Genomic DNA, 27218 nt, shown 5'->3' on the forward strand with positions numbered 1-27218 from the left:
TCGAAGTGTGGGGGAAGACTTATCAATGTACAATTAATCCACTAGTAATCTTACAGAAACGGGCAATGCGAATTATTCACAGTTTTTTTTTTTTTTTATCATACTCATGGTCTGTTTATCCAGTCAAAGTTGTTTAAATTATATGACCTTATAAAGTATAATACTTTAATAATTTTACATAAAGTATTCTATGAATTACTACCTGATAATTTGCAATATATATTTATAAAAAAACGAGAATGTCTATCACAACTTGAGAGGATATGGAGATTTTATGTTACCGTACCTAAATTTAGAACTGTTTGTAAAAGTTTTTGTGTGTCTGTGCGTGGGGTCAAACTTTGGAACAGCTTAGAGGCACAACACAAGCAATGCCAAAACATCCACAGATTCAAACTGTCTTACAAACATATGGTTTGGTCTCAGTATTTGGAGAGTGAATCTTAAACCAGCATCAATCTTTCAACTTATTGTGATAGACTATACTTGCTGCTTTCTTATTTTTCATACTATCTGTCGCCACTGCTGGGATGCTTGTGTCTTAGAATTATTGATATGTGCCATTTGTGGACTTGTTTTGTTTCTAGTTTGTCTTTTACCCGAGCTGGTATTATTATTTTTTATTACCATTGCTGGTACGAGCTGTTGATGTCATGTTAGTTAATTGACACATTGTTTGTAAACACACAGTTTTTCAGCATTATGACAACCGCTGTTGGTTAGTGCAAGTTTGTAGGAAAGTAGCTAAATTTGTTTTTGATATTAATGATGTTGGGGGTGGGACTTAATAAGTTTTTCTTCGTCCCACTCCTTTTAAGGCTACGTTTAGAAAAATTTGTTTAGAAAAATTGATATATTGTAATGTTGATTATTGCCTGAAATAAATGAACAAATGAAATGAATAATGAACATCAGCTAAAAGGGTTGTTTTAGAATTTACACAATTAGGTAGCATACACAATTCAATGTCCTGTCCTTTACAGCTCATTATTTGCCGTAATTGTTCAGTTTTACGAGCAAAGAGTACATCAGCTGCTGTGAGTAATTTTTTAACTATAACAACAAAAGTACATGAACAGAACTCTGTCGTAATTAGGAGTTTCCGAGTGGTAAGGTCCATCTTTCCCATAGCACGTGAAGGCAGGGTGAGCCCTGGGCAACTGTGATGTCATCATCAGGCGACAGCAAGTGGCAAAATGGCCGCCCCTTGAGATGGATAAAAATCACTGGATTTTGTTGCCGAAATCGTATTCCACAAATGTAATATTAATCTGAATGTTATGTTTAAACTAGCGAGGTCTCATATATTATTGTCAAGGTTGACTCCCCTTTAAAAATCTGGCAACACAAGTATTCCCTTGATGATACCATTACATGTTGTTCAAACATGCAAAAGACACAGGAGGAGATAATGCTTGGATCTTGATATCATGATAAAATTCAGGCAAATAAGATTTTTATGTTCGAAATTCTATAAATGCATTCATTGTCTTGCTTTGTGGTCATTCCAGAGGGTGCTGCTGTTTCGGAACATCGTCACAAAGGAAAAAGAGAGTCTTGGCTTAATAGAAACCAGCTCCGCCTCGCCGCATGTCACCCATATCACCATTCGGCGCTCACGCATGTTGGAGGTACCGACACAAATCGATCAGATGGATGATGGGAAATGTCGGTGCGGTTTGTAATCATGCGTGTCCCACGTGTTAGGACGGCTACGATCAACTCCGCCGTTTACCTGTCAATTCCATAAAAGGCGTCATCCGTGTGAAGTTTGTGAACGATCTGGGAGTGGATGAAGCGGGTATCGATCAAGATGGTGTATTTAAAGAGTTTCTAGAAGAGATCATTAAGAAAGTGTTCAATCCTGCTCTCAACCTATTCAAGGTAACTCATTCATTAAAAAACAAACATTGAAATTCTCGTTTTCTACAGATTCTGCTTTGTTTGTATTCTTCTCAGACCACGAGTGGAAATGAGAGGCTGTATCCTTCACCTACTTCCTACATCCACGAGAACCATCTGCAGCTCTTTGAGTTTGTGGGCAAGATGTTAGGGAAAGCCATATATGAGGTATTTGAGGCACTTGCAGAAATGCTTTACTCTCATTCCGGAACAATGTGTGACATTGCAATCTTTTGTTTATGTTTAGGGCATTGTGGTGGATGTCCCTTTTGCCTCCTTCTTCCTCAGTCAAGTGTTGGGTCATCACCATAGCACCTTCTACAGCTCCATTGATGAGCTGCCCTCGTTGGATTCAGAGTTTTACAAGAACCTCACCTCCATTAAGGTTTACTAAATCTTTAAGTCATTTGCTCCCAAAAACGTATAAACACGTTCTATTTTAAATATTGACAAATATGCTTGTTATTCCCTAAAAAAAAAAAAAAATAATACAAAAATAAAAAAAATAAATAAAAAAAATGGCCAGCAGGTGGCAGCTGAGTATAAGTGATCAACCAGGGCCATGTTGCAATAGCTCTTTTCCCCACAGTTTTCAACAGGTTTGTGAAAAATGAAGAAACTTAGCTATATTTTAATGTTAATTGCTGCAAAACGGAAACGGATACAAATGCACTTTTTTTTTCCTGATGAAAGAGGACACTCCAATCTTACTTTTGGTAGGTTCCATGTTTTTATAGCAAGAGAACACAAAATTCTGTGGGCCTTGCAAAATCAGTCAAAATCCACTAAAACAGCCGGGAGTGAAGGGGGTTGCTTCAGTAAAAAAAAAAAATGGCTGGGAGTGAATGAGTTAAATGTCATTTGCTACATTTGTATCAACCCCAAATGGCTGTAGATTAGTCTCGACACAATAGTTAATATTGCCATGCATGTTTTACAGCGCTACGATGGAGATGTGGGCGATCTGGGACTCTCATTATCTTATGATGAAGATGTTATGGGACAGGTAAGGACTTCGGACTCAAATAAATGGAGATAAACCAGTATTTTTTTTTCTGGGCCGATTATTAGTAGTCAAGGAGGCCGATAACCGATAGGAACTGAGATTCATTTTCAGTAAAAAAAAAAAAAAAAAAAAGGGTGGAAAATAAATAAATAAATAAATAGAAATACAAATTCCAACTTCTAATGTTGTTGAACTGTCTTAAAACCTATGTTGATTGAACACATTTTCAGATTTGCAAAATGTTGAATGTTGAAAATGTTGTTGTTATACAATTTTAACAATTACAATTGTTGTTATTACAATTTTAACGAGCTCCCAGGGTCATCAGTATGTCTTCAAAAATGTAATGGGAAAAAAGCAAACAAGTAAATAGCTCCCTATAGTTTTCTGCGGTAAATCATTTTTTCCCCAAATTTTCAAAATACAGAAATTTTAAACTTAATAACTAAACAAAACTAACTCATAACTTAGCTTAATCTTTGTTTTAATTTCAAACAAAAACAAAAGGAGTTCCCAAGATCAGCAGAATCTTTTACAAGGTTAAATGAAAATTTAAATAAATTGTCCCTGAGGTAAACACAATTTTGAATTATTTTTCTATCGGCCGTGGGATATTTAAAAAAAAAAATAGCCGATACTGGTATTAATCAAAATCCCCAAAATCTGCACCGATAATCGCCCCGGCTGAATCGGTCTATATCTAGAAACAAATCAGTACCTCTACGGTACAAAGTAACTGAGTACATAAGATGTTTTTGGATGATGGTAGACCTCCATTGTATTGTGATTTTGGTAATTAATTAAGAAAAAAATCCCAATAAGAACTGATTGAAATTAGACAAATCTATTCCAGTGAGTCCAACTTTAGTCTTCATAAAATTGTGTGGGAAAAATATGATAATGAGTGAAATATTGATATGTTTAAAAATGCTCTCATAACAACACTTGTTGATTGAAAAAAAAAAACCCCAAAAAACATAAGGAATGTTGTTCCAAAAATTTTAAAGGATCATTGTGCAGTTTGTCACTTTTTTTTACTCAGGACTGCCACCTCTGCCAAAGTGTAACTGCAGCATCTGTGTTAGGCTCGTTCATTGTGCGCGTGCGAGTACTTGCACGATCTTAAAATGACAGTTAAAAAACGAAGTCATGACTTCAAATGAGGTAAGACAAACTCCGCCCCAGTCCTCACCAAAGAAACTGTGGAGTGTCCAGGGGTCCGCACACTCTACTACTATAAAGGGAAGATAAAAGCTAATAGATGCAGTCAGTAAAACAGTCAAGGCTCTTTGTACTCATCTGGGCATTGATGGAGCATGTATGATGTAGAAAAAGCTCAACATTACCCTTTTAAACGGCACAATGCACCTTTAATTGAATCTCAAATTGTATAACCTGACTTTATCCACAATAAATCGCTTTATTTTTCCATACAGCTTGTTTGTCATGAGTTGATACCCGGAGGGAAGACCATGCCAGTCACCAACGAAAACAAGTACGTTGATCGTTATCAAGCTTTGAGAATGTAAACCGTTTTGATTCCATAATTCTAATTGGCCTCATTTGCTGTTTGCAGGTTCAGCTACATCCACCTCATGGCTCACTTCCGGATGCACACTCAGATTAAGGAGCAAACGGCAGCTTTCATCCGCGGCTTCCGCAGCATCATCAACCCGGAATGGTTGCACATGTTTTCGACACCCGAGGTTCAGCGTCTGGTCTCGGGAGACAATGCGGAAATTGACTTGGATGACCTCAAGTATGTACTTCAGCTTCATCCTTCTTCATGCTGGCACTATTTTTATTTGTGAGGTTAGTTCCTTCCCTAAATTATTACCATGCTGTCTGTATGATTTAGGAAGCACACAGTCTACTATGGAGGTTTTCATAGCAGCCATCGCGTCATCATCTGGCTGTGGGACATCCTGTCCAGTGATTTCACAGCTGAGGAGAGGGCCATGTTCCTCAAAGTATGCTCATTTCTAGTAGGGATGTAACGGTAATGGCAATATCGTGATATCGCGATATTAAAACTGCCACAATATCGTCGTCGTCATGTTCACGATATTTAAATGCAACACATCTGTTAAAAAAGTCAGGTTGATTTCCATTTGTGCAGTTCTAGCACCCTCTGGTGGCTAGTTTTTTAGTACAGTTTAATTTTCATTAGGGATGTTTTGGCCCTTCTATGTTTAAAATCTATGGTAATTGTTAGATGATCGTTGTAATATGCTTGTGTAGCGAGTCAATATGTGGAGGAACTCAATGTGGGCTTGCATTAGGTGAGTAAGTGCCTCAATATGAAGCGTTATTAGAGATTGTAGGTCGTTTGTATGTATTGCTGTTTTGTACAAAAGCACAATTTTGTGCTTTTTTTTTTTTTTTTTTTTTTTTTTTTTTTTTTTAGTATGAGCTCATTTTTTGACAATATCGTGACCTTTTTTAAATATCGCCAACCTCCCCACAATATCGTGATAATTTATCGTATCGTGAGCTTCATATCGTGATAATATTGTGTGGTGATATTTGGATATCGTTACAGCCCTAATTTCTAGTCTTTTCCATTTGTGTCATGTTTTTGTATCCTTGAACTCATTTTACATCTTGTGTAGTTTGTTACCAGCTGCTCAAGACCGCCTCTCCTAGGTTTTGCCTACCTCAAGCCACCTTTTTCAATCCGTTGTGTGGAAGTGTCAGATGATCAGGTGAGACTGTCACTCAGTATTATTTACAGTATATACAGAAAGGAAATGTGGTGAAGCACCACTTACTTGAGCAGGTTTTATGAAAGGAAAACTACAGTACCTTTTCTTACAGTGATGTTTTCTTTTTTAATGACACAGCATACCAAAAGTTGTTGTCATTAGCTGGGTTTCCATCCAACAGTTTTGAAATTTTTTTAAGCAAATTTACTGAAAACGCGCACAACGGACATGCGACTTGTGCCCATTTCCATTAGGGCTGGGTGTGGATTCTAATTTCCTGAATCGATTCAATTTCGATTCACAAGAGTTCAGTTAAATTTGATTTTGAGGTTGTCTGATTCGATTCACTTCAAAACAATATTGATTAAATATGGAACATAAATTCTTCTTAAATATCAAGGACATGACAAAAACTTCGCAAACATTAAATTCCAAATGTAATTTTGCGGAGGCAGTGACTGGTTAAATTATTTTGTTTATTAATGAAAGTAACGTGTGTTATAGTCACATATGTGTTACACTAGCATTGACATCTGATGGGTTGGGATGAAAATATTTTCATAATTCTAATTCAACAATTGTAAATATAAATGAAAAAGATTTTGAATTTTCTGAAAGTGCAAAAAGTCAGGTCTTTCATAAATGTAAGAAAATACTTTTAAATACATGTGAACAGTAAATTTCAAGAAAACAGTAAGATACCAAAAAATCCGCCTTCAAAATTCTATTTTATGAAGTTGTGGGGAAAAGAGATATTAAAATAATTGATTAATGGTTTTACGAATCAATATCAGGCCCAAAAAGGAAAATCGATTTGATATTCATTTTTCGATTTTTTTAAAACCCGGACCTAGTTTCCATCTTTTCTTCTTTTGTGAATATTGCGAAGGGACTCCGCCGCTGTAGGTGGCAGTATACACCATAGAAATGTGATCCACCAGTAATATGAAAGAAGAAGAACAAGAAGCACCGTGAGATGACATCAGAGTTTTGCTTTTGTAATTCTTGATAAACCGTAGCGTTTATTTGCTGTTTTTCATCTAAAATTGCATTATTGCTTCTTTATTTCCAAGAAGATTTCTGTCCCCCCACCCCCAACATACCTTACTTAATCTCCGCCATTTTGTGACTACAAACGCACGTTACATGTACAAATACAAACACATACAAATATATTGTTCTTTTTGTTAAGTTCTGTGTTTAGATTTGGAAAAAATATCTGTTCCATTAAATCTGTACTCACCCTTTTTTTTTTTTTTTTTTTTTGCATCTTAATTGGCAGTTAAAATCCATCAATTCATTAAATTTTAAACTTTTTAGTTTTATAAATATTGGATTAGTGTGGTCTCTGTATCCACAACCGAAAACAACAGGAATAGCAAGTTGCTGTAAAAAGAAAGATGGGTTCAGTGTAGGTTTTGGCTGCACACCCCCACACTTCAATGGAATAGGTCAGGTATGGAACAACAACCAATAAATTATATAACAATAACAAAGAATTTCTTGCTCAATGAGTCTTTAACCTTGTGTAACAAGGCTACGGTTTGGGTTACCTTTGATTTGACATATTTTATATGCGCTTTCCAAAGAACCTTTATTTCATTAGACCTTTCTATTTCTATACCTTGCACAATCATTGTTGCTTTAGCATCTATATTTCTACAACTGAAAACCATAAATCTAGTTTTACTAATATTTAAAGACAGTCTGTTGGTGCTGAACCACTTCACAAAATTGCATGAGACTACTAGGCTGTTTCAGTCGTAAATGAGGGGCTTATACACTTTGAATTTTACAGTAGGATTCTTAACTCATTCACTCCCAACCATTTTCACTGAAGCAAACCCCCTTCGCTCTCTGCTGTTTTGCTGAATTTTGACTGATTTTAATTTGATTCATCTGGGGGGGTACGTTTCTATCAATCTGTTTCCGTTTTGCAGCAAATAGCATTAGAATATAGCTTAGTTTAATCATTATTCACAAATCTGTTTAAAACCGGGGGAAAACAGCATATTTCTACATGATCCTGGTTGATCTCTTATACTCTGCTGCCACCTGCTGACCGTTTTTGTGATAACTGTCATTGCTTCAACCTTTATCTTCAGTTCAGAGGCTGCATCAAAGCCTTCTGTATGCTCTAGCATAAAAAAACCCCAAAACAAAACAAAAAACGTATAAATACATCTTTGGTACACTGGAAATCTTTAAAATAGAACATATTTATACGTCTTTGGCAGCAAATGAGTTAATGTTGCTCTGAAGTATTTGCTGGATTTGTAACGACTGTCCAATAGTATATCATCATGATGCACAGGTTCTGAATGCGTTGGACATCTGTTTTGTCTTCCGTCTTGCTAACTTGTAACTTCCTGTGGCCAGGACACGGGGGACACCCTCGGCAGCGTCCTCAGAGGCTTTTTCACCATCCGTAAAAAAGAACCCGGTGGCAGACTGCCCACGTCCTCCACGTGCTTCAACCTGCTCAAGCTGCCCAACTACAGCAAGAAGAGCATCTTGCGTGACAAGCTGCGCTACGCCATCAGCATGAACACCGGCTTTGAGCTTTCGTAATGCAGAAGTGTCGCAAAAGGACTACACAGGATAAAGGCGCCGGACCCGAACTAAAGGTTTGAGGTTCATGGGGATCTTCTCGTCTGAGGAAATTTCTACAAAGTAGAGGAGCGATGAGGGATGACAAACTCTCCTTTCGTCTTATTTGAACATCTGCAGGATTACTATTAACTCCCTTCCAGCATAAGGGAGATGCTGTTTTTGCAGCACAATCGAATTGGGCACCTCCCTGTGCCACAAGCATCGTGAAATCCAAGGTCATATATTGTATTTAGCGCAATTAAATCCACATTTATAGTTACTAGATCTCAGTTCCTCAGGCCTAACATCATCTTTCTTAGATCGAACACTCCCACCACATGAGAACTGGAAAGCAATACAGATGCAATGCAAGCCATTAGACGCGTGAAAACGATGTGATGCATTGGTAATACACTTACAATTTGGAACTTTGGTACCCGAGCATCTTTGAGAGGGTATCAAATGAGTCCTAATGTGTTTTGTGTTGCTTAAATGTAATTTGTTCAAGGAGAAGACAAATCAGTGTCTTGTCTTCAGCCTCCACAATGGAGGACTCCATCATCTCATGTAAGTTTACTCCCTCTTAAAGACACAGATGGTCTTGTTTTTATCGTTTCGGAACATGGTGTGAATTAATGGATCTATGCTTCATTTGAGGTGGAGCACTAGAATTTGTTTTTTTTCTTTTTAAGAGAGCTTTCGCATCTTTTATCTGTGACAAAACTGCCTGAAAATGTCACATCTCATATTGACGCAGGTTTTGTACGTCATGCTCGAAAACCACAACTTTGTTGAGTGCCTCATGTATCACCATCTTCCCCTTGCTCCTTCACCTATCACAAGTGAAACCAATAATGTTGTATATTGGAAACAAGCCATAGAAACGGGGGCTGGGCTTATTCTCTGAAACCCAACCACTGTAATACCACGAAAACAACTACAACATAATATAGTCTTCAGGCTATGACGATTCTCTCTGTGGACTTTCTAAGCCATGTGGTGAAGAATTATATGTTAAGAAGCCTCTCAACATGATGTCATGGACTGGATCACCAGCCTAATTGGACTACTTCCTTTGGGTGGGAATGTCGTCAAAGAGTTTGGGTTGGGTAGCTTAGGGCAAAGTGACATCTTAGTCAGACAGTATTGCAACTCTCAAAGTAAGGTTGTAAAAGTAAGGATAAAATCTCAACCAAAATCTGTCATTATGCAAAAAAGCAAAAACATTAACGTACCACAGGTCCAAGACTAGCCATCTTACAAACCAGCAACTTGTGTGAAAACAACACAGTTTGAATTAAAAGGCAACAGTTCTTTACAGAAAGAGGTGGTTCACAGAATTATTTTCTGTCCCTCAACATCGTATCCAGTGGATAAGTCTGCACACCCCTGTTCAAAGTCAGGTTTTTGTACTATTAAAAAAAAAGCAGACTGAGATAAATTATTTTAAAGCAATTACATGACGGTATTTTAAGTCCTTCCACAGTTAACTATAGGTTAAATGATTAAATCTTACCTTTGACACGATGTTTTGCTCGTTATTTTTCTAGCGCAGAAGTAAGACAAGTAAAGTAAGACAAGTAAAATTCCGCCTCTCCGCGTGTGGTTGCTGCACCCCCGGCGAACCGACTGCAGTCTGCTGTTGGAGCTCTGCCTTTGATCACTCCTCTGAATGGCCACGCAAGCCATCAATTCTTCAATAAACATTTGAAACAAAACGGCTCCTTGCCGCAATAAATCGTAGAGGAGGAGGGGACGAGTGAAGAAGAGAGAGGAAAGAAAGAGGAAAAAAAACAGAAACAAACCTGAGCGGGTTGTGAACCAAGTACCTGCTGCTTACAGGGCAATTGCGCTAACCACTATATAATTCATTCACGCAAAGGTTTTACATGTAGTTTATACAAGTATCAGCCAGTACCTTTTCTGGGCTTTTAAGACGGCCAATTATCATTGCACTTTGGCATTGCAAATATGAAAGATAATTGATTGCTTTGAATCTATTTGGGCAAAATGTTTACTGATAAAGGCTACTTTGTCACTATCCCATGGAGGTCCCAGAGAAAGTGGCCGTGCGCTTAGTACGCAGAGGCGGTGCGGGGGTCGGTCTTCACCTAATGACGTCACAAAGTGACAATGGCTCGTTTTCTCAGGTTAGGAGGGGCTGGTGCTTGGAGAGCAGAATGACCTAGAATTTCTCATAGAGGGGCGAATGGAAGAAAACACCACTTCGGTGCTGTTTTGGGTGAGAAATTAACATTTTAACATAGCTAAAAGCTCCCAAAAAGGTTTTTTTTTTTTTTTTTTTTTTTTTTTTTTTTTTTTTTTACATTGCTGTCCCTTTAAAGCTAATTCTACCTATAACCAATACAAAACATTAAATGGTGGGCAGTGTGTGCTGACCCCCATTTAATATAATTGTGATTAATTCCGAACATAGCGACTTCCTAGTTATAAGGGTGTGCGCACTTGTGCAACTACATATTCTCAGTTGGTCATAGGTCACATTAAAGATGGAAAATGTTTTAAATGATTTAACGTGGTCTTAATCACTAAACCTGTCATTACAACTGGGCGTGTAGAATTATATCCACTGTACCTAATTGATTGATGATTATTGGACTCCAGGTTCCAAAAGGAGATCAAATTTGGTGGCCTGGACAAGTTACCAAATACAGTTCCTTGCTCTAGAGGGCTACTGAACAAAACTTAGTTGTGTAGAACCGGTTAACATAAAAATATAGTGGACCTTTCCAGTTGACTAATGAGACTTGTGCATATGAAATTAAATACTGAAGCGCTGTTTGTTTTCACAGGAGATAAAAGATGAGGTCAGTCATTGATTTAAAATGATGTCAACAGAAGAATATACGTGTAACCAACTTTGAGTGCAAGTACGCTCCCAGAGACAGTGTTCCCCCTTCACTTGAGAGTCTAATTGTCTTAAGAGTGTCTTTTGAACTGACTGCATTCTAGAGTGTGTAAAAAGAGCGATTCTTGTGTAAAAATGTGTCCATGTATGTAAGATATGTTTTCTTGTCATGTTAAATCATGCACACTGGTGTTCTATAAAGTATTTGCTCCACAGTCACAAAGTGTTTTACTGTTTTTTTACCCCCCTACTCAAGTCAATCATGTCTGATTGCAAGCAGCTGGTGCGTGAGAGAGCATTCTACATGAACACAACGTCTGTCTAAAAACAGGACGCTGTTGGCTTGAGAATGACTCCTGAAAAGCACAATAGGAGCTTTTCCTGAATAATGTGGTGGATGTATTATGCTGTGAATGCACACATCCACCTCAGTCCCCTGCATTGTGGCGCATTTCATGAGAGACCCACAAAGATCAGCAGTAAAATCATGAGCAGCCCACTAAGCCCATCTCCTGCCAACTGGTTTAAAGCTCGACCAAGGTGAGTTGAAGGTTTAATTCCTTAGTCGGTTTGTTGGTGGGTGAGTATGATTCATGTGATGCTGACCTTTTGTTGTGCGTGACACCTGACTAGCTAGAGGGCTTTATTAGGATTTTCACTATGCCCCCTTGCGAGTAGGGCTTTCACTTGACAAGCTTACCAGTTACAATGAGGAAGTCCAGCACTGGAGATCTTTCTAAAATAGACATGAGTGCAAAGGGAAAGGCTTGCTCTGCATGTCAAAGGAATGGCCGTTTAACATGCAGAAGGTAGAGTGGATCAAGGTGTTGACTGATAAGTGGTTTGGAGATTTTAACTGGCTTTTGGATGTTGAAGGACCAGGCTAGGCGAGCCATGCTTGAAGACGTACCCTGTGCAGTACGAGGACCTGCTGAAGAGAGCCCGGGTGTCCTTCCAGGCCAAGCGAAGCATCAAGGAGAACTTTAGGCTGGCCCAGCTTGAGGCTGTGGTGCGAATGCTGGAGGAACACGAGTGTGACTTTGTGGATGTTCTTGGAAGGGATCTTCACAAGGTGTGGAGTTGAGATTTAATTTATTATTTTTAGCGTTGTTGTCGTCATCATTGCTAAAAGGGGATGTTAACATCAAAATCTTGTTAAATCGTGTTAAATGCAGCCCCACTAGTCGAAACTAAATATTGTTTGGAAAATATGAATTGAGCAGCAAAATCAGAATTCTTTTTTTTCCTTTTTCTTTTTTTTCCTCTTTCCTTTTTCTTTTCCTTTTATTTTTTTTCTTTTTCTTTTTTTTCCTCTTTCCTTTTTCTTTTCCTTTTATTTTTTTTCCTTTTTCTTTTTTTTCCTCTTTCCTTTTTCTTTTCCTTTTATTTTTTTTCCTTTTTCTTTTTTTTCCTCTTTCCTTTTTCTTTTCCTTTTATTTTTTTCCTTTCTTTCTTTTCTTTTTTCCCTTTTTCATTTTTTCTTTTTTCCCTTTTCATTTTTTCTCTTTTTCTTTTTTCCCCTTTCCTTTTTTCTCCTCCTTTTTTCCTTTTCCCCTTTTTTGCTTTTTTCATTTTCTTTTTTCCTTTTTTCATTTTCCTGTTTCGATTTTATTTTATTTTTTCTGTTTTCTCCTTTTTTTTTTCTTTTTTCCCCTTTTTACTTTTTTCTCCTTTTCAATCTCTAAGGGCGGCCATTTTGCCACTTCCTGTTGACTGAAAATTATATCACAGTTGCTCAGGTAACGACCAATCACAACTTAGCTTTCAAACATCACATGACCAAACTCAGAAAACAGGTAAGGGGTGATTGGTTGTTTCCTGAGCAAATGGCAAAATGGCCGCCCCATGAGATGGGTTAAAATAGGTGAATTTTGCTGCTTTAATTTATATTCCACAAACAAAATGTTAATCAGAATACCGTGTTTAGCAGTGCATAAAACATGTCAAGAAAATGTTTGGGTTAACATCCCCTTTAAAAAGAAAAGGGGGGAAAAAAAAAGAGAAACTGTCTTTAATTCACTCTTTACAAAATCTCTCTTCTTGAACTAGCCACGATTTGAGACTGTTGTGTCAGAGTTGATTCCTGTTAAAAACGAGGCTCTTCATGCTATTGGCAACCTCAGGAAGTGGATGCAGCCACAGCACGTGGAAAGAAACCTGGTGAGACTGTTCTGTTATTTTGAAAAACATTGGGATTACAAACGATTTTACACAACCTCTTGGTGGGGCACATTCCATCGGACTGCTACAAAGACGTACATTCTTTGGGCAAAGAAGATTAACATGCAAGTTGCACAATTGAAGGCTTAAACTGTGTTTTCCTCTGAACTGAAATTGCCTCATAAGTGCCAGTTTTAATGACTAACTTTGAACATGTCTACTTGGCTCAGTCCACCACTCTGGATGAGTGTCTTGTGGTAAACGAGCCCCTGGGGGTTGTGTTGATCATGGGCACCTGGTGCAGTCCAGTCCAAATGTGCCTGGTGCCGCTGGTGGGCGCCATTGCAGCAGGTACGTCCCCCATTGACACGTTTAAGAGTATTATTCGTATTTTATAAACATAAGATTTATATTTTGTATAGGTAACTGTGCCATCATCAGCCCTTCTGTGTGCACAGCTCACACAGCAGCACTTCTCCATCATCTCATCCCCTCATACTTGGACAATGTGAGTAGTCAACACAGCATGAGACTCCATTCTTGTTTTGAATCTTTTTTTGTTGTTGTTGTTAACATTATAGCTTTAAATTGCCTTATGTTTCATGTTCAATTTTTATGTTAACCATTTTGTTCTAGTTAGTGTTTTGATTTGGGCTTTATATGCCGAGGCTGGCCCTTTAAGAAAAAATGCATTATGGGAAATTGAGTATTGGATTGTATTGTACATTTGGCGGCGATCTCTCTTAGTTCTGGTTGTCAGGGATGTATTTGTTTAACATATTTATTCGTCTGACAAAATGCTTGTAATTTTTGCTGTCTTTATGACACCAAACTGTCATGTTTCGGTTTTGGGGGGTTGGGTTTTGGTTTAGTCTTGGGTTTTTATGTTGTCTGTTGTCCGGTTTTGTCTCCCCTTGTTTCGTCATAGTTAACCTTGTCTACCTGTGTGTCTCCACTTCTCGTATGTGTTGCTAATTAGTGCCATCTGCCTGCTGTTTCCCAGGTGTGTCTTGTTAGTGTCTCGTTAGTGTTTTATTTAGTCAGTGGTGTTTGTTCATGAGTGGTGGTAGCATTGTCTTGTCCAGTTGAGGTGTGCTAAGCTGTGTTGATAGTGTCTACGTCTGGTCGAGGTTTGTCTACGTCTGGTCAAGTGTCTCACTTCCAAGCCAAGTGTCTCTCCCTCACTTCCAAGCCAAGTGTCTCTCTTGTCCTGCCCAGTCTGTCCATGTCCAGTCCAGTCATGTCAACCAGCTTCCCCTTTCCCAGTCTAGCCTTGGTCCCCAGTTTTCTCACGTCCCATCCAGCCCTTGACTTAATCCATGAAAATAAAGTTTCTTATATTATCCTTCTCCCTGCTGTGTTTCTCCGCCTTTATGTCCATCCACCACATCCATACTCCACATACCATGACATAAACTCTTTTTGTTTTGTTTTGGAATTCAAATGATAAAGTAATGGTCTTCTTTTTTGTTTTCCCTCAAGGAATGCTTCCATGTAATTCTTGCAGGCGCCAATGACTTGACTGATATTGTGGAACTTAAATTTGACCACGTCTTCTTTTCTGGTAAGAATAACTGCAATGACAATACATATCTTTGAATGGCATACAGTATTTACTCAATGTTTTTATATTTTCAAATGCAGGAACCAGAGAGGATGGTATTCGAATTTCTCAAGCTGCAGCTCAATGTTTGACACCCGTCACCCTTGTTCTGGGTGGGAAGAACCCATGTTACGTAGACCAACATTGTGATGTTACCATCACGGCCCAGCGCATAGCCTGGGCCCGCTTTCACAATTCCGGGCAAAGCTTGGTGGCCCCTGACTACATCCTGTGCCATTTGGACGTAAAAACCCGTCTGGTCCAGGCGCTCAAGTGCTGCCTGATGCGGTTCTATGGTTCAGATCCCAGAGAATCCCGCAGCTTCTGCCGTATGGTCAATCTGGACGTCTTTAACCGTACGAAAGATTTGTTGTGGCGATCTGGAAAGGTAGCCTTGGGTGGACAGGTGACAGAGGCGGAGAAGTATATCGGTAAGAGCCCACATAAACTGGCTCATGTCAAAAATATTTGACTAAACTGTTTTTGTTTGGTTCAAAGCCCCAACCATTTTGACCGAAGTGGATGAGTCTGACCCCATCATGCAACAAGAACTTTTTGGTCCAGTTCTTCCAATTCTCTCTGTAAACAATGTGGATGAGACTATTTCCTTCATCAACAAACAAGAGAAAGCCCTCTGTGTGTATGTGTATTCAAACAACAGCAAGGTATGAGGTAGAATTGATAAGGTCAAACACTGTAAAACTTGATTTTTGGTCACTGTTAGCATTATAGAACCTTGAACAATGGGAGCAATTTCTTACTAACATTTTAACTTTAACTGCCGTACATTTGTATTTAATTTTACTGTTAATGTCTAAAGTATGCACCGTGTTGGTGATTTCCATCATGGGTTTGTTTAAAGGGATACTTGACTCATTGAGCTATTATCAATCAGCAGTAAAAGGTTAATATTTTGTCTATAATTAATGTGGTAACTTAATTATTTTTCATGTAGAATTAATACCTTTTTTAAAAAGTAATTTTTCGACTTTCTGTCGACTGATATCACCTGTGCTGAGGAAGTCAGTAACAACCAATCATGACTCAGTTTACTGATCAAACCCAGAAAGCAGGTGAGCACAGATTGTCATCATCAGTCGACAACAAGTAGAAACATTACTTTTTAAAGGTTTTATTTGTACATGGAAAAATAATGAAGTTTTAAAAATTATTCTGGACAAAATATTAGTTTTTCATGGCTGAAAATTGTTCACTGAATCAAGTATACTGAAAAAAAAAAAAAAAAAAAAAGTGTAACAAGTTTAATGTGACTCAGGAAATGACTCAAATTAACATTGATTATTTTTTTATGGCAGATTAAATTTTATTTTTAAGACTTTTTTTTTTTTTTTTTTTTTTTTTTTTAAGTTTATATATTCTCTAATTTGAGAAACACAATTTCAATGCACTAGACTGGCAGTTCAAACTCCTAAGTTCTGTGTGCCCCTTTGCGACAAAGGGTTGAATTCAAAAGTTTTAAAACTCAGTGACTTTCAACTTATGAGATTCTACAAAAGTACATTCTTAACTGGCCATATGGTTGCCCTGTCCTCAAATGTTGTTTCTGACAATCTAGGTGATTTCCAGAGTCATGAGCGAAACATCAAGTGGAAGATTTTGTTCCAACGACAGCACCCTGCAGAGTCTCATAGTAACTCTTCCGTTCGGCGGAGTTGGTAAATTACCAAACTGGATGTGTGAAGTAATCTAACGATATATCAAAATGTGACTTCCTTGTTTTTGATACAGGTGCCAGTGGGATTGGTTCCTACCACGGACGCTCTAGCTTTGATACATTTTCTCATAGAAAGTCGTGTCTGCTGAGAAGCACGCACTTGGAATGCGTCACCTCCCTGCGCTATCCACCCTACGACGACCGCAATCTCTCCCTCATCACGTGGGGTAGCAGTCTCTCCTGGAAAAGCCAGGGCTGGTGCCAAATCCTGTGACTTGTGGAGAAGCGTCAAACTGAAAACCACATTTCTATTTAGACCTCAGTGCGTTCGAACAATATAAAAAGCACAAAATCCATTGAGAAAGGAGGTACAATTGATTGAAATGAGAGGCTGTCAATAAACACCAGATGTGTGCTATAAGTGGATGTCAGTTTTGAAAAGTTGTTCTCACTGAATGCATCCACATATAATTTTGGATGTCGTGTATAATTATAAAATATGCACATAAAGCTACAGCCCAAATATGTATGAAGTTATTTATTATAATCAAGTATTATTCAGGTCTTTTGTAGATTATCTCCTTGTTGTTCTCTTTCAGGGCGGCATATCTGGCCACAGTGAAAAGGTAGTCGCTTAATCTGTATGGAAAATGTTGAGGCACTAATCAGATTTATGTTCAAAGATGATGAAAGTATGATCTTGTTGACTGGAACATCACAATTACCTGTTTAAAAACCTGGCAATATCAGGATCAGCCTCTCCAGAGCGCACAATTGGAGCAACGCTGTAATAGGAACACAGATAAAACACTGAAATTACAATGTGTTCAAATTGGTGACAGCAAAAGGGATGTGCTTAAAAATGACCTGCGCTCAGCTCTGCGGCAGACGGTCCGAGCTATATGTAAAGCTGCGCTGCTCTTTCCTCCAGACTGTTATAATACACAGTGTCATGAATAAATAAATCAGCACACACACAAGACTGTATTAGAGATGCCAAATTGAACTTACAGGTAAAATGAAGTTGGTTAGAGGAGGGAGTTCTTCAGTAAATGTATCAATCCAGCCTTCCAAGTCTGTTATTGGCGTTCCAGTAAATTTTGTCCGAGCTTGCAAACAAAAAAATGCATTTCGAACAGAATGCATGATGTACTCATTTAAAACATAATTATCTCCTTCACATACTTCGATGACTTTCTCTTGCTGATGACTGAGGAGTGGCAATATTGGAGCCGACATCTTGCAAAACACACTGTATCTGATTGATAAACACAAATTGTCGAATCTAGTAATTACCATCTCATCGAAGAGGTGATATCAGATAAATCTCACCTTATCCAGCTGATAGGTGAATGTATGGCCTTTCTCCAGGCAAAATTCTCTGGCCAAGCTGCAACATTTAACACACTGTGTGATCAATGTAAACAAAAAGGCAGAAAGGTGCAAGATTGTTACATTTCTTACCCTATAGCTGATGATAATTCATCTGTGTTTCCTAAAGCTTCAAAAATATGATCTTCCTTTGGTCTTCTTTCTCCAGTAAATGTGCTTGAGTAACCTAAAAAGGTGGAATCAAAACAAGTCAAATTTTAATTAGTGGAGCATTTAGTTTCTCAAGTTGCAAAAAAAAAAAAAAACCTTTGTCGCCTGTTTTGGTATAGATTTTGGGAACTCTGTCTCTCTCGGTGGCGTAACTAAAAGTGAAAAATGACAAATGTCAAAATGATCAGTCGATAGCGTCACTGCTAGCATCACACCTCTCATTACGAAAGGTAACAATACGTGAATGACATTTGAGGAACAATGCTAAAATCAGAATAGAACTTATACAACCTTCTCGAAAGGAAAGACGTTTGCCTGGTCTGTCGCTCGCAAATTTGCCCGGCACTTCTGAACACATAGCTCAAAATCGAAAGTTTGCGAACAAACGTAGCCATGTTTATTTTAAAAGGAGTATTGTCCTTTCGCACTTTCCGTAGCTCTACATGGGCGTTTCCTTTTCATCGCATGATTGGGTCACTTAGCGGATGGTTGGAGGAAACACGGATGGTGATTGGTTAAAAAGATCACATCCCAAGAAGCGGTGTAAGCTGATTGGTTATCGTTTGCTGAACGTGCCCTGGACCGTCCTTCGTCTCGTCCAGCAATGTGTTTAACGAGATGCTATCTTATACGTCATGACAGACCACTGAGACCCAACCTATCTAATGACAGTTTTACTCGCGCACTGCACTTGAATAATTATGTTCTTAATTATTCGTTGAACCTCTAAGAAAGCATCTGAGCTAGAATTCCCACCTGTGTAATCTCGAAAGGGGTTAGCATTAGCTGCATATTACTACGAGAGCTGCTTAGTTTCACGTGATCTAGCTGCGTTGTTGTGAAAGATGCACATTAGGGAATGCATCGTATCTGCTCCGGGGAAGGCAATTCTTCATGGAGAACACGCAGTTGTACACGGAAAGGTAATTTCCCACTTAGCTTGTGTTTGATATCGTACAGCCACTCAAAGCAACAGAAACCTCTTAGCAATGAATGAACGATTTGTGTCGAACTTTTACAGGTCGCACTTGCTGTGAGTTTGAATCTGAGAACATACTTGAAGTTGAAAGCCACTAACACTGGTAAAGTTTGCATCAACCTCCCAAACATTGACACCTTCCTTTGCTGGGATGCGTCTGAGTTGAAGCAGTTTATGCCCTATACACGTGGTAAGGAATGCTCCCAAGTTCATGTTTAAATTGCTCTGATGGCATTTTCCCCCATCCCATAATCTTAAGAGAGAAAAAAAATGAATGAAAATAGTGAGACACACTTGTAAACATTTGAGTATATTAACATGGTGTCCTTCTCTATTGCTGCGTTATTGTTAAGAACACTGTTATCGTACTGTTGATATTCCTTTTTTTTTTTTTTTTCCACTTTACAGGCAAGCAGGAGGAGGTAAAGCGTCTAGATGCTGAACTTGTGAAGAGACTACGTGAATTTGTTGGTGTAGCAAATGGAAACTTGGATACAACTAACATGGCCACCTTGGCGTTCCTGTACATCTACATTTCTCTATTTGGATCAGGGTAAGATGCATTTGTTTTATATCATATATTTTTATATGCGTAATATAGATCTGCTTTGTATGACTCAATACAACAAAACAAACCCAATAAAAAAACACACTACTCATACGGCAGGTAATCATATGCAGAGATGCCACATGTTTCGATTTCTCAGTATTTTGTTACACACAGTTGACTGTTACGGCTACATCAACAAATCTTCCTATCGTTAAAATCATATTGGAATTTAATTGAGCACGCATTATCCATGATTTAAAAAAATATAAAATATAAAAATAAAATAAAATAGAAATTATATATATATATATATATATATATATATATATATATATATATATATATACATATATATATATATATATATATATATATATATATATATATATATATATCTTTCAAACTTACGCTTAAAAAAAATAATAGCCTCCACAGTAATTGGAGTTTGAAGAAAAATCACTTGAAGTCATTATGGAAGGAGCTCAAATAATGTGAATAGGTGAGATTTTCACCAAATAGCTGTGGATAGATTTTCTGAAAAATAAGTTGTTTTTTTTGGTTTGTTTTTTAATTTATTAACAAAGAACTTGTGCAAAATGAACATATCTGACCACTACTAATGCTGTTTCCTTTTGGAGAGCTAGTCACTTTGTGTAAATATAGACAACAGGGTTATTTTCAGTGAACCGGCATAAAATGTGAAGTGCAGTGTGACATCTCCGTGCTGTGTGCTTACAAATAGCCCCGTTGCATCACAGGCAATACAGTAGATCCTTCAAGATGCTTCCTTTACATTTTCCTCAGAACCCAGCAACTGAGGTTTACTGCGGCAATTTACACATTAACACGGCATCCTGAAACCATACGTAGATAACTTTGAGCTCTGGTATGACATATGTTTGATAGCGGAATTGCTTTCAACACAACAGGGAGGCAGAATTGAGTCTGCCGTTCCTGCATTCACAATTTACACACTGACTCCAGACTTTGTTACAGCTGTGTGGATTATCGGCGGGCCTGCTGTGACAACCGATTTCTTGACACTGCTCTTTACGCAGAGCAGGGACCAGGAAATAAATGTGGAAAATTTTGTCTTACAGGCTGTGAAAAACAGCGAGTGACAGAACTGAAATTACTTTGCCGTTTGCTGTAAACATTGATGACACCCATAGACGTCGACCAGATAACAAGTGCACTGTTTCTTGGAGGATGCATTTTTTTTCTCCCTCCAACTTTCACTGTAAAAATGTGCTGAAGATGTGACATTCACACATGCGACTTTCTTTTCTTCTGCGTTTAGTGAGCTTCCAAGTTTGACAATATCTGTGTGGTCAGAGCTGCCGACCGGAGCAGGCCTGGGTTCGAGTGCAGCCTACTCTGTGTGTTTAGCTGCAGCTTTGCTTTGTGCAAGTGGAGCCATTCCTGCTCCTCTCAAAGAGTGGGAACACACTGCCAGGTAATGACATTATATGTGAAAGGGATCAATAGTGGGCTAGTTCAGGGGTCAGTATCCTTTCATGTCAACAGAGCCATTTTAGGCCAAATAAATGACCAAAAATCTGTTTGGAACCACAAAACATTTCAACATTGTGATGAACGAAACAGTGCTAGTGTTAGTCTAATGTACTGAGGGCCCAGAAGCTAAATAGAGATGCACCGGAACAGAAACATATGCAGCGTCCAATACGTAGACATTAATTTTATTTTCTTCTTCCTTTTCTCTTCCGTTTTGGGATTAATATTTTATTGTATTTATTTATTTATTTATTTATTTATTTATTTATTTTTGCCTTTTTAGGTTGTTGCAATATTTAATACTTAGTTTTTCATACTTCAGACCTTACTCTTTTCTGTCAAATTTCTGAATTTTTTTATTTATTTATTTTTTTTTTTTTTTTTTTTTTAAACATTTTTCTGCCTTTTTTGCTATCAATTTTTTGACAATTTTGGCAATTATGTGGACGTTTTATGTTATTTTTTGGGGATTTCTTGTTTGGTTTTGGACATTTTATGGTTACTTTTGAAAGCTTTCTTTTCTGACTTTTTTTTTTAGTTCTCTGGCGTTTTTGGCAATATATTGGACTTTTTTTAATGTTAATTTTCTGCTTTTTCCTCTTCCTTTTTGGACAATTTTAGGTATTAAAAAAACTTTTTCATCTTCTTTTCATCTTTTTTTTTCTGACAACAATTTGGACTCTTGAATTTTTTTAAACATTTAGTTATTCATTTTTTATTCAGTTCTCTGGTGTTTTTGGCAATATATTGGACTTTTTTTTATGCTAATTTTCTGCTTTTCCTCCTCCTTTTTGGACAATTTTAGGTATTAAAAAAAAAATTTTTCATCTTCTTTTCATCTTTTTTTCTGACAACAATTTGGACTATTGAATTTTAAAAAAATATGTAGTTATTTTTTTATTCAGTTTTCTGGTGTTTTTGGCAATTTATTTGACTTTTTTTAATGCTAATTTTCTGCTTTTTCCTCTTCCTTTTTGGACAATTTTAGGTATTAAAAAAACTTTTTCATCTTCTTTTCATCTTTTTTTTTTTCTGACAACAATTTGGACTCTTGAATTTAAAAAAAATGTATTTAGTTATTCTTTTTTTTTTTTTTTAATTAAGTTCTCTGGTGTTTTTGGCAATTTAATGGACATTTTTTATACTAATTTTCTGCTTTTCTTCTTCCTTTTTGGACAATTTTAGGTATTAAAAAAAAAAACTTTTACATCTTCTTTTCATCATTTTTTTCTGACAACTTAACAATTTGGACTCTTGAATTTTTTTTAATATTGAGTTATTCATTTTTTTATTCAATCATGAATTAATGTAAATAATATTTTATCTAAAAAAAAAAAAAATGTAAAAAATATACATATTAATTTCTAATAGAGGAGAGGGACTAAAGAGCCACACGTAGCTCCAGAGTCGCAGGTTGCAGACCCCTTGGCTAGTTATTTGACTTGAATCCTCAACTCTGCATTTAAGATCAAATTAAGAAGACATTTTTATATAATAAGTGTTTCTCTGACATGCAATTTTATTACTGTGGTGTCTTGGTGTTGGTCACGAAACAGCAATTTATTCAGAATTCCCAGTAGTTTGACCTGACACATTATCATGGAAAATAATGAGAATAATCTTTGCAGATGGTGTCAGGAGGACCTGGAGTTGATCAACAGCTGGGCCTTCCAAGGCGAAATGATCATCCATGGTAATCCCTCTGGAGTTGACAACGCTGTCGGGACGTGGGGTGAGGCCTGGCATATGGTAGAGTGCTTATTTGCGGTGACACCTTCGTGCCTCCATGGACACTTTTTTTTCTTTTTTTTTTTTTAATGGAATCACTGGAGTATTCTGTGCAGCAGCAGTGTTCATTATCATCAGATGATTATCTCTTTAATGACTGATTTGTTTCTGTGCAGGAGGCATGCTGAGGTTCTTGGCCGGGAGGATAATACCACTGAGCAGGTAGTGGCACTGATTAAACTCCGCAGAGTGGGTTCATGAAATCACAGCACATATTTTTCCTCCCAAAAATTAATGTCGATGGGACTAAATTGCAGCCTCAGCAGGACACGCAAAGAACACATTTAGTTCAACCCTCTTTTTTTGTGTTTTGCTTTACTTCCAGGGTGCCATTATTAAGAATCCTCCTCACTAACACTAAAGTGCCGCGTAGCACCAAGGTACTCGTTGCCAGGGTGAAGGACAAAATTAACAAGGTACTAAATGTTTTCTACTCCCTCGTGCGTTACCTGCTGATGTTCTAATTAATATCATAGGCCTTTCCTTTGTATGGCGCATACTCCAGAGCCTCGTGTTGAGTGCTGTCATAAAATATTGAAATTAAACTCTTAACCAGTACCCCTGTGTGCCGTTGCCTTAGCGACAGCAGCAGGTGTGCACACTTTAGCCCGCATGTTGTTGTGATCAGGCGAGCACAGTTTAACCCGCTGTTTTTCATTTTTGTAATAATGAGCAATCTGTCACAACTTCTTTATAAACATGTCTGGGTTTAGTTGAAATGAATGACAATAATATTGTCCCATTTCCCATAGTTCCCTACTATTTTGACCTCTGTGCTCGACTCTGTTGATGGTATTTCCTGCACTTGCGAGAAAGTCCTCCTAGAGATGACCCGTGAACCCATCACAGGAGAGCACTACAATATTTTAGAGGTATGCTCTTTGATATTTCATTTGTTAGGATTTAGAAATGTTTTTCCCCGCATAGGAAATAATGTAAATAGAGTAGATTTGTCAAAGGTCAAATTGTTGCCATCGTAACATTTATTAAAGGGGTAGTCCCCCCCCCCAAAAAACCCCCCCAAAAAACATAACATGTTTTTGACAATAATATGAACAGCCCCACTCGTCTAAGTCATAAATATTAGGGATGGACGAGTACCGATACCAGGTATCGTATCAGGCCGATCCAGCCTTTTTTCAAGTACTCGAGTACTCGTGACGCCAACGAGTACAAGCGACCGATGCCGGAGGGGGAAGACGTTGAGTGAGTCCTCCTTGCCTATAGTTGGCGCTAGCCTGCAGCAGTATAACACCATGGCAAATCATGAGGATCACTTCCTGTTTTGACAACAATGAACCCACAATCATGTCTGTGTTTTTCACCAAAACTTCACCGGTTTGGAAATACTTCAAAATTGTGGATCCTAAACAAAAAGAGCATTTTTGTGTTTTATTTTGAGCCTTAAGATTATTGAAGGGTGACTGTGCTGTTTTTTTTGGGGTCAAAATTAAAGGGAATATATTTGTTTAAAAATATCTTTGAGTGATTTTTTTTTGTCTTTTTTTTGTTTTGTTTTGTTTTTTATCAAAACGTACTACTGGTATCGGCAGTTAGTATCGGTATCGGTGAGTACTGAGGGTCTGAGTATCGGTATCTGTCTAAAAAAAAGTGGTATCGAGCATCCCTAATAAATATGATATTCTGGTCAATATTGTGTTAGTGGAATACAGTACAAGTTAAGAAGCAAAATCCAACTGCTTTGATCCATCACAGGGGGCGGCCATTTTGCCACTTGCTGTCGACTAAAGATGACATCAATGTTGATCAGGTCTCAAGTAACAGCCAATCACATCTCAGCTTCAGAAAACAGGTGATTTGTGATTGGTCATTCCTTGAGTAACATTGATGTCATCTTTGACAGCAAGTGGCAAAATGGCCGCCCTGTGAGATGGATAAAAATGACTGGATTTTGCTGAATAACTAATTCCACAAATGTAATATTAATCAGTATGTCATGTTTAGACTAGTGAGGTCACATAACATTATTGTTAAGAAATGTTTAAGGTTGACTTCCACTTTAAATGTGTTATAGTGCAGATAGATTGCATATGTATGAAATTCATAATATTCAAATGTAATGTCATTATAAGTTCATTAATTGAAGCATCTCCATCGCTACCACCTGATCAGAAGTGTCAGCTTTCCTTTTTATCATTGCACATGCAGGAGCTCATTGATATCAACCAGCATCATTTGAATGTCATGGGGGTGGGACATCCTGCCCTGGATACCTTGTGTCGGGTCACGCTGGCTAGGGGTCTCCACAGCAAGCTAACAGGCGCAGGGGGAGGGGGCTGTGGCATCACTCTTCTGAGACCAGGTAGGTCATTTTTAGCTACCATTTATTTCATGTCAGAAGACTAGTAAAACAAAAACAATGAAATCATCTATTCATTATTATTATCCTATTGTGGATGAGCATGGGCTGGAATGTAGATAAACACGTCAACATTTTTATGTCCTATCTCAGTATCTCCAATCATGACTTGCCATTTATTTGTAGAAACAGACTCCGCTGTAGTCCAGTCTACGATTCAGGACTTGAAAGACTGCGATTTTGACTGCTGGGAAACAAGCATTGGCGGGCCTGGCGTCCAAGTACATTTGCCACTCTCTGTAAAGGAGGATATTTTAGGAATCTTAAACCGTTACTGAGACACGTGGCCATGGATGTGGAAGTCATTATATTAGACATTCAACAAGACTTGAGGTATGCTCAACCGCAACCATTTTCACACTGAACAGAAATGGACTGATAATTGTATGTAGTACACTTTGTCCGCTAGATGGCGATAGAGTTCCATAAATTCTCCTTAATGGAGAGTCCCTTACTAATTGTTTGCTGAAGTGCAGCACTGCGCTCTTTTTGATTGTACTGTACAGTACCAAAATGGTCATGATCATGAGTTGAGTTGTACATTTTTAATTTCCGCTAAAGCATGTTTTAAAACCTGACATTTTATGCACTTTGTGTGCAACTTGTACTTTTCTGTCTTTTATCTCTCCGCCTGAAAAGCATCACATATTACGCTGCAAAAGCACATACAGAAATGGATCTGTTTGGAATATTCCCCATTTGGAAAAAGGTCATTCTGGGATTAACAAATTTTTGAATTTCCATTTCTCCCCCCCACTCCTTAAATGTCATGAAGATGAAGTGGTGCGGCGTATGCGAATAAACGACATATGTCACCCTCCCTTTCTTTTTGCCCGGCGCCCCCTCTGTCCCCTTGGATTGTGTCATCTTTATGTTCAGCGAACATCACCGCCCCCCCAATCTTCCACACCCCCCCTTGGCGGTACACTACACAGTTGCCCCTAACCCCTGCTGGAATTTAATTACCACTGCGCTTTTCAATTGAACCGGCATCGACAAGAGGGAGGGGCGCAAGAGCGAGACAACAGAGCCCGTTTCATTTGAAGCGCCTCTCTCTGCTCTTTCATTCTCACTCTATTTTTTTTCCTCCTGTGAGCCACAGATGTTTCTTCATATATATATATATATATATATATATATATATCTCTCAATGTCAACGCCCGCTTCTTTCTACTCTGATGAAAAGAATATAAGGAGGCTGTAAGATTATTTCAGATAACACAGGAAGTGGAGCAAAGGGGGTCAAAGATACACAGAAAATGTCTAAGTTGGAGGGATTTGATTTAAAAAAAAAAAAAAAAAAAAAAGTGGGGTCCCAGGAGTGATTTAAAGAGCAGGGAAAGGCAGGCTGTCCAATGTTAAGTGCAGTTTTGTGCGGATGGATCCGAACCGAGGATGTTGAATTCATTTTAATCTGAATGTTCTGAGTGGTCATGCTCACCAGGGGCGCTTTCCCTCAGGACCCCCAGTAGGCGGCTGGAGAGCTTGTCAGGAGCCATTAAAGTCTGAATACACAACTGGAGCTGACTGACAACATGTCATGTCGCTGATGGCCGCCGGTTTTACTAACAGGGGCTTCGGTGACTTCCTGCACAGTGGACTCACAATATATTGTCAGCTTGTATTATTCAAGACTCCAGTTTAATGTTACACATTTACAGTAACTGTGCCAGACTGGGACATCGAAATGAGCTCAGCAAGGACCCGTTTTCCCCAGCGCTCATAGAGACAAGAAACATCAACATCATGATGTTGTTGTGCATGATCTTCCCGGGGGTGTTTACCCTTTCGATGTGCGGGGTGGGAGCTTTTAGCACACTGCCAAGGAACTGAGTGCATTGAGTTTAAGGGGTCAATTATGTTTTGTCCTTATGGTTCTGCCCCTCGTAAAAAACAATAATAATAAAATAAAAAATAAAAAAAACATACAATCTACATAATCAGCTTTGCCA

The 27218-nt window shown here is 38.1% G+C and overlaps 4 protein-coding genes across 6 annotated transcripts in view; 3 read left to right on the forward strand and 1 right to left on the reverse strand.

The window, feature by feature from the left end:
- ube3b (ubiquitin protein ligase E3B) overlaps positions 1-11291 on the forward strand; it is a 100700-nt gene extending 89409 nt beyond the window's left edge. For both annotated transcript variants that reach the window (XM_077521526.1, XM_077521527.1), the window contains 10 exons: positions 1512-1631; positions 1708-1884; positions 1960-2070; positions 2150-2287; positions 2843-2908; positions 4345-4403; positions 4485-4667; positions 4767-4878; positions 5521-5613; positions 7993-11291. In XM_077521526.1, coding sequence (XP_077377652.1) covers positions 1512-1631; positions 1708-1884; positions 1960-2070; positions 2150-2287; positions 2843-2908; positions 4345-4403; positions 4485-4667; positions 4767-4878; positions 5521-5613; positions 7993-8184 — 1251 coding nt within the window. In that variant the 3' untranslated portion in view covers positions 8185-11291. The remainder of the gene's footprint in view (positions 1-1511; positions 1632-1707; positions 1885-1959; positions 2071-2149; positions 2288-2842; positions 2909-4344; positions 4404-4484; positions 4668-4766; positions 4879-5520; positions 5614-7992) is intronic.
- A 42-nt stretch (positions 11292-11333) lies between these two features.
- aldh3b4 (aldehyde dehydrogenase 3 family, member B4) lies at positions 11334-17039 on the forward strand. Of its 2 annotated transcripts, none has more exons than XM_077521528.1 (10): positions 11334-11614; positions 11951-12146; positions 13124-13234; positions 13465-13585; positions 13657-13742; positions 14717-14798; positions 14879-15268; positions 15336-15502; positions 16414-16513; positions 16587-17039. In XM_077521528.1, exons 1-10 carry the CDS (start codon positions 11463-11465, stop codon positions 16784-16786), a joined length of 1605 nt encoding a protein of 534 aa, XP_077377654.1. In that variant the 5' UTR covers positions 11334-11462; the 3' UTR covers positions 16787-17039. The 2 variants fall into 2 exon arrangements, with proteins under 2 accessions (XP_077377654.1, XP_077377656.1); XM_077521530.1 differs by lacking the exon at positions 11334-11614 and adding an exon at positions 11668-11883.
- mmab (metabolism of cobalamin associated B) lies at positions 17036-18492 on the reverse strand. Its single transcript, XM_077521531.1, has 9 exons — positions 18346-18492; positions 18151-18206; positions 17977-18070; positions 17845-17902; positions 17698-17770; positions 17524-17621; positions 17380-17444; positions 17238-17297; positions 17036-17151 (listed from the first exon to the last, which is right to left on the reverse strand). Exons 1-9 carry the CDS (start codon positions 18447-18449, stop codon positions 17067-17069), a joined length of 693 nt encoding a protein of 230 aa, XP_077377657.1. The 5' UTR covers positions 18450-18492; the 3' UTR covers positions 17036-17066.
- Positions 18493-18615: 123 nt separating this feature from the next.
- Positions 18616-26092, forward strand: mvk (mevalonate kinase). The gene is made up of 10 exons (XM_077522966.1): positions 18616-18977; positions 19076-19223; positions 19442-19586; positions 20884-21039; positions 22727-22830; positions 23003-23048; positions 23212-23302; positions 23639-23758; positions 25056-25209; positions 25393-26092. Exons 1-10 carry the CDS (start codon positions 18900-18902, stop codon positions 25542-25544), a joined length of 1194 nt encoding a protein of 397 aa, XP_077379092.1. The 5' UTR covers positions 18616-18899; the 3' UTR covers positions 25545-26092.
- The last annotated feature ends 1126 nt before the right edge of the window (positions 26093-27218 follow it).

This window comes from Festucalex cinctus, chromosome 5, assembly GCF_051991245.1.
Source record: "Festucalex cinctus isolate MCC-2025b chromosome 5, RoL_Fcin_1.0, whole genome shotgun sequence".
Taxonomy (NCBI): Eukaryota; Metazoa; Chordata; class Actinopteri; order Syngnathiformes; family Syngnathidae; genus Festucalex; species Festucalex cinctus.